The 6,000-nt window shown below is 40.5% G+C and overlaps 1 protein-coding gene across 2 annotated transcripts in view; it reads right to left on the reverse strand.

Moving 5' to 3' along the window:
- LOC126336962 (lysosomal alpha-mannosidase-like) overlaps nt 1-3,783 on the reverse strand; it is a 132,324-nt gene extending 128,541 nt beyond the window's left edge. Inside the window, exon 1 of one of the 2 annotated variants that reach the window (XM_050001177.1) lies at nt 3,455-3,783. In XM_050001177.1, the coding sequence (XP_049857134.1) occupies nt 3,455-3,619 (165 nt within the window). In that variant the 5' untranslated portion in view covers nt 3,620-3,783. The remainder of the gene's footprint in view (nt 1-3,454) is intronic. The other variant, XM_050001168.1, reaches the window with a different exon arrangement.
- Between the last annotated feature and the right edge of the window lie 2,217 nt (nt 3,784-6,000).

Genomic DNA, 6,000 nt, shown 5'->3' on the forward strand with positions numbered 1-6,000 from the left:
CCTGGCCAGCAAGATCTCCGGATCTGTCCCTCATTGAGCATGTTTGGGACTGGATGAAGCGTCGTCTCACGCGGTCTGCACGTCCAGCACGAACGCTGGTCCAACTGAGGCGCCAGGTGGAAATGGCATGGCAAGCCGTTCCACAGGACTACATCCAGCATCTCTACGATCGTCTCCATGGGAGAATAGCAGCCTGCATTGCTGCGAAAGGTGGATATACACTGTACTAGTGCCGACATTGTGCATGCTCTGTTGCCTGTGTCTATGTGCCTGTGGTTCTGTCAGTGTGATCATGTGATGTATCTGACCCCAGGAATGTGTCAATAAAGTTTCCCCTTCCTGGGACAATGAATTCACGGTGTTCTTATTTCAATTTCCAGGAGTGTAGATCTGTCATCAAGAGGGGTGGCAGAATTCACTCTCAGGGTAGATCGTTACTTGTCCTGTGATCTCCATATGTAATGCAGAAAAAAGAACTGTTTGCCTTTAGGTATGAGTGCTTATCGACCTTCAACTGTGTTATTTTACTAGTTTTATCAAGTTTCATCAAAACTCATAGGCACCTTATTATTGATCAGTTCTTGAGCTCCGCAGGAAGGCGAAAACGGCTTTGCAGAAGCTGTCATTCAGAAATACTCTGAGGCACGTGTGGATTCAAACGTTCCCCGAACATTTCTAGCCCGTACACAGTTTTGTAAGTGCTCTCGTGTCAAAATTGGTAAACGTCTGTTGTAAAAACTGTTTGACTACTGAACCTCAGTTGACTGATTTTAGTGAAACTTGTCACAGCGTAAGGACAAAGTTAAAGCTCGAAACACGATAGCGCAAGAGAAATAGTTCCTTAGTACTATGTAAAGTCTCATTTCTTTGTGTCTCCGTAGAGGATGAGTAGCACCCCAAAATCTTTAAAGAAAAAGTACGCGAATAGCCAGACTCCGACGAGGAAGACGAAACTATGCGAAGAGACATATGAAGTGAGTACGCTTCTCGGTTATTACGATGTCACACAATGGACTTTTCCCTGGACTATCTCATTCGTAATCCTGTGCCCCTGACCACGTATAAGCTAATCGACAGCCACCAATGTCTTAAGATCTCCAAAAATATGGAAATCGCGCGGAGAGAGATGTTAATGAGCTTCCCAGCGAAGCTTCTGCAACGTACACTTGGACGTGCTCGCATGTTGTCTACTACGGTGCAGAAATTTGATCGGAAGTCCTGATCCCTCCCCATGCGGTTTCTTCATTTTCGGAGTCCTGGAGAAGACGTTCGCGATTGTCCATTTGCTTCGCACGAAGAGCTGCACGTCTGGGTACAATCATATTTCTGTAGACAACCACAAATTCTTTTCCATAAAGGCACTGGTGTCTTTCCTCACGGTGGGATACATGTAAGAGTATTAGCGGTTATGGTGATAACTTCTGAAACAGCTTGCTTACTTTCTTCCATCTGTCTCGTTGTCATTTAACAGTTCCTTGTACATGGATGGATAAAATTGTAACAAATTATTTTTTTTTTTCCAAATCTATAACTTCAATTTTCGACTTGGCAACCTATCATTATCGCACACTTTGGCGCGCTTTCTTCGAACCATTTCGAAAAAAAAAGTCTCTGGATTCCGCCAAATACGAGTTCACATTTATAATGAACCTCAATTAGAAAATAAATTCTGTCCCCACGCCATCTTTTCAGACGGATAAACAGATTAAAGTCACAATTGTGTAAGTTGGAGATTTACAATAATCGAAACGAGAAACTGCGCGTTGTCCTGCTAAAAGCTCAACTTTTTTGCAGACCGTTCTTGGACGTTTCGCTTGGTGTAAATTGTCTCTGATTACTGAACAAACCTGGTAAATAAAATTAATGTTAACCACTCTCCGCGGCGGAGAGGCTTTGAAGTTGTTTTCGTGGGAGCACACCGTGTAGGTTTGGAATAAAGCTTGTAGTCAAACAGCTGATCTCAAACCAAGCTTTTATCATCTACCCCATGCTACACTATACGATTCTGGAATGAACCGACTGAATAGTCAAAACCGATGCACTTAAGACCCTCATCATTGCAGAATTGATTGGATTTATACAGCAACTTGATGTCTTTCGTAATTCAAGTTTCTGAGGTTTCAGTTCCTGTGAAACGGGCACGATCGATTTTCTTTCTGATCGTTCCCAATCCGAGCTTACGCTCCGTCACTTCACGCTAAGCAATAACTTCATTTGTAATTCAAGGCCCTTCATGCATTCGCTGTCTCAAAATCATTAAAATTCTCAGTCCTGTCTTGAAAACACTAAACTTTATTTAGAAAGTACAACATGTTTTGCTGACGATTCATCCGGTATTCGTAAACTCAGAGTTAATCTGATGGTCTCAAACAGAAAAATACACTACGTATGTCGTGTCTTAGTGTCCAGTATTTGCACATAACTAATTAATGTACGCCTACGGCAAATTGCGTTCGAGGCAGTACCTATTAGTAGGAACCCCATCTCATCAACTCGAGCATACACTCCAAACATTTAGCTTCGTGGCTATATTCACGTAAGATCGACAATAAAATTTAAATCTATCAGTTTTTTTACAGCGATGTACCAGTGTTTAAAAAGAAAATTACTTCTTCGTTTGCACTGCAATAACTGTTTCTTAATAATTCATGAAAAAAATTAGGCAGAATCATAATTTGCAACACACAAATCGCAGCAGTAAACGCAACAATTAAAAAAGAAACTATATAAGCAATTTGTTGCAGTGTACATTTGCGAGGTAAAATAATGACCCTTTGCCTTAAAACAAAAAAACTCCTAGATTGTTTAAGATTCAATGTACAATTTATTAAGCGCAAAGCAAAAAAATTGTTTCTTCCTGAATTTTTTTTTTAGGTGTCTTAAGGACCTTTAAAGCAACGGAGTGGTTTCTTAAGCAAAGTTCCTCAAATAATTATACAGACCATAATTTAAAAAAATTATCACTGTCTTGAAGTTCGATCCTTCAATCATTCATCGCACGTGTGGCAATCTTTAAACAATTTCCACTAGCACACGCTAGTTCCCGTCAGCCGCAGCAACGCAACTATCAGTATTCAAAACAAATAATTTTTACAAACCGCATCTTCCTTTAATGTGTCACAGACTGCCGTAACAAATATTGTTGAAGTAGTTTATCTGACATAAGTCCAGTCACCACAGTGTACCGGTACATTAAACACGTTAGAAGGATATTATAATTGATTTGAAGTACACGACAGGTACCTCCGTAGAACAATACTGGATGATAATAATGATGAATACTGTCGGCTGCTATGTGCGTAAAGCGAGGTAACGCGAACCTTTTTAGTAGAAGTACAAGCTTCATACACAGGATTAAGAAAAGGCAACAAACATACATTACAATACTAGTACAAAGACATAAGCAGTCTTCCAATTAGTGAATGTTAAACGTGATATTGATGTAATGCCTTACCTTGTATCCACAAACGTTTTCATCCACGGTGTCCAAATACCTTAACGAAGCAGAACCCTTAGAATAATATGGGGGTTTTGGAGGCATTCGTGGTACACATGATATTTCATTAGTAACAAACAAGATCACACCTATAACAAACAACATAATCTTTGCAGCAGTCATGTCCAACACTCATACGTCTTACAGCAATGCCGACGCACTACTGCCGCAGAAACTAACAGACTTCGCTGTTTTAAACTCCACAGCTCCGTATCTTATGTACCCCCAACGCTGAACTGTCGCTAGCGTCAGCTGTTTTCTGTCCGTGGGCCAGGTTAGGTAACCGTCTGCCGTTGGCAACACTGCTTACGCCAATCGACTCTCGCTGGCCGCTTCTCGCCACTAATATCGGACTTAAATATCTGTCACGACTTTCGCGCCAAATACGACGGAATACGTAATCTATCAAATGTTTCATAAGAGCCGGCAACGAAAAAAATGAGGTTCTTAACTCTCGGAGCATATACCAAGACCGTTATTAAAGAAGCAGAATCGGCTCTACTGCATAGGCGATAAGCGGAAATTTACAGGCCACCAAATAGTGGATCTGAATCGAGAAAACAGTTCAAATTATATATTCTCTCTGTTTGTACCGTTTGGTTTTGGCTCCAGAACCACATAATATAAGGCGTTACTCTTGTAGCTATGCAAGCACCATTCACGTGCTACCAAATTCGTTAATATATTCAACAGAACGTTAGAAAACACCAGGTGAATATGAAAAGTGTTGTATGGCTGTTAAAATTATCATTTATTGTCCTTATTTCTAGGAATGAAAATCTGAAGATCGGTTAAGTATCTATAACCTGTCGATAGAACTCGTTTGCTTCATTAAAAAAATCTTCCAGTGTCTTTTACTGCACCTCTGGTAATAGACGACTGCATGTTCCGGTTTCACATTTCATCTTCAAATTTACTTCTTCAGAATTTAAGACTGTGGTTTTCAAAAACTGTCATTGGTGGATGAAAAAAATAAATAAATAAACAAATGAATAAAACCCCTGTGGGAACAATTTGCAGTGGTCCTGATGTTCTTATCTTGTAGATTTTTATACTTTCTTATTAAGGATTATAATCATTGTATTGTTCATTTCAAGCATGTTACATTACAATACAGCTAAGCTGTAATAAATTGTGGCGTGAGAGAGTGTGGGTTGTGAGGGTGGGGAGGGGAACACACACAGCTCGCCTAGTGCGCCAAAAAACGTGCAGTCGGCACTGATTAAGCGTTCATTTGATGTTGTCCCAGGACACATTCGGTAAGTGCGTTCGTGCTGAAACCGTCGTCATCTACGTCCGAATGTAAACGTCCTTTGCGAGCCACTATAAGTGAAGGCGTGTATTTGCAAGGTACCCTGTGTTTTCCCGCCACAGTCACAAATGAACGATGAAGAATTACATCTCCTTTGCCGGCAAGAGACATTCCGAATCCAGCTGGTTACTTTTATCCATGCATTCTGGATTTCAGAGTAAATCATTACGTTTGAAGTCAGAATGTGCTCGTGAATTTTTCAACTACTAGAGGTGAAGGCTATTAGGCGGTAGTTCAATGGAACCAGTAGTGTCTGTATTACTTGAATGGAGAACTAAGGGGTAGCGAGCATCAACCAAGAGTAAGTGAAACTAATGTAGTAAATTACTAATGAGAGAAGGAAATCGGCAACGTCTAGTCGAGAGTACTGAATTAAAGGAATAAATTACTACAGGAGCAAATTTTTCATTTACTCCCGAACTAAATTTATTTACTTTATGACTGGAGGAGAGCACCATCAATGAGTACGATTATATGTTATTAACTTAAGAGGAAATAAGGCAAAACTACTTATCAGATCGCAGCAGGGGTCTCATTAACATCCATCGTACTCCTGCTGGAACAGTATGATAAACGGTTTACTTACCTTAAAGCCACTGTATGTGTCCATGCCACAGAACCAAGAAAATACATCAAGTAACAGAGGGGAATTCTAGCCAACTGGTGGATTTCCGAAAGTCATGCACAAGCAGAGCCATACGAAAATCGGAAGAGTTACTTTTCTGTCCATGCAAAAATCATTTGCGATGTCTATGTGAAATGTTTGGTAAGCCGTTCGTCGGGCTCCACACATGATGCGCCCCTTAGGGACAACAGCAGAGTTGCAGCAGAATTTAAAATGACAGTATGATGGGTTGATGGGTTGCTTGTTGGACGTCGTGGATGTGCTCTCTTTAGACATCTTATGACTCCTGTGTTTCGATCTCACACAAGAGCTGAAAGGCGCTACGATAGCACCCATATTGCTGTCAGCTGTGTAAAAGAGCGTATTTTCTCGTGTTTGGAAGAAACATTTCCAAATTCTAACAAAACCATACGATATAAGAAACAAGTGTGGGAGTGTTACTGTGGTTGTTGTAATTTTGCACAGCCTTGGAATATAAGTTGGAACATGTTTCTTGCTGGCGTATCATGTCATTTCTGGAAAGCCAGAATCTACTCTGTACGAATAAACATGGATTCCGGAAACAGC

The sequence above is a fragment of the Schistocerca gregaria genome, chromosome 1 (genome assembly GCF_023897955.1).
Source record: "Schistocerca gregaria isolate iqSchGreg1 chromosome 1, iqSchGreg1.2, whole genome shotgun sequence".
Lineage (NCBI taxonomy): Eukaryota > Metazoa > Arthropoda > Insecta > Orthoptera > Acrididae > Schistocerca > Schistocerca gregaria.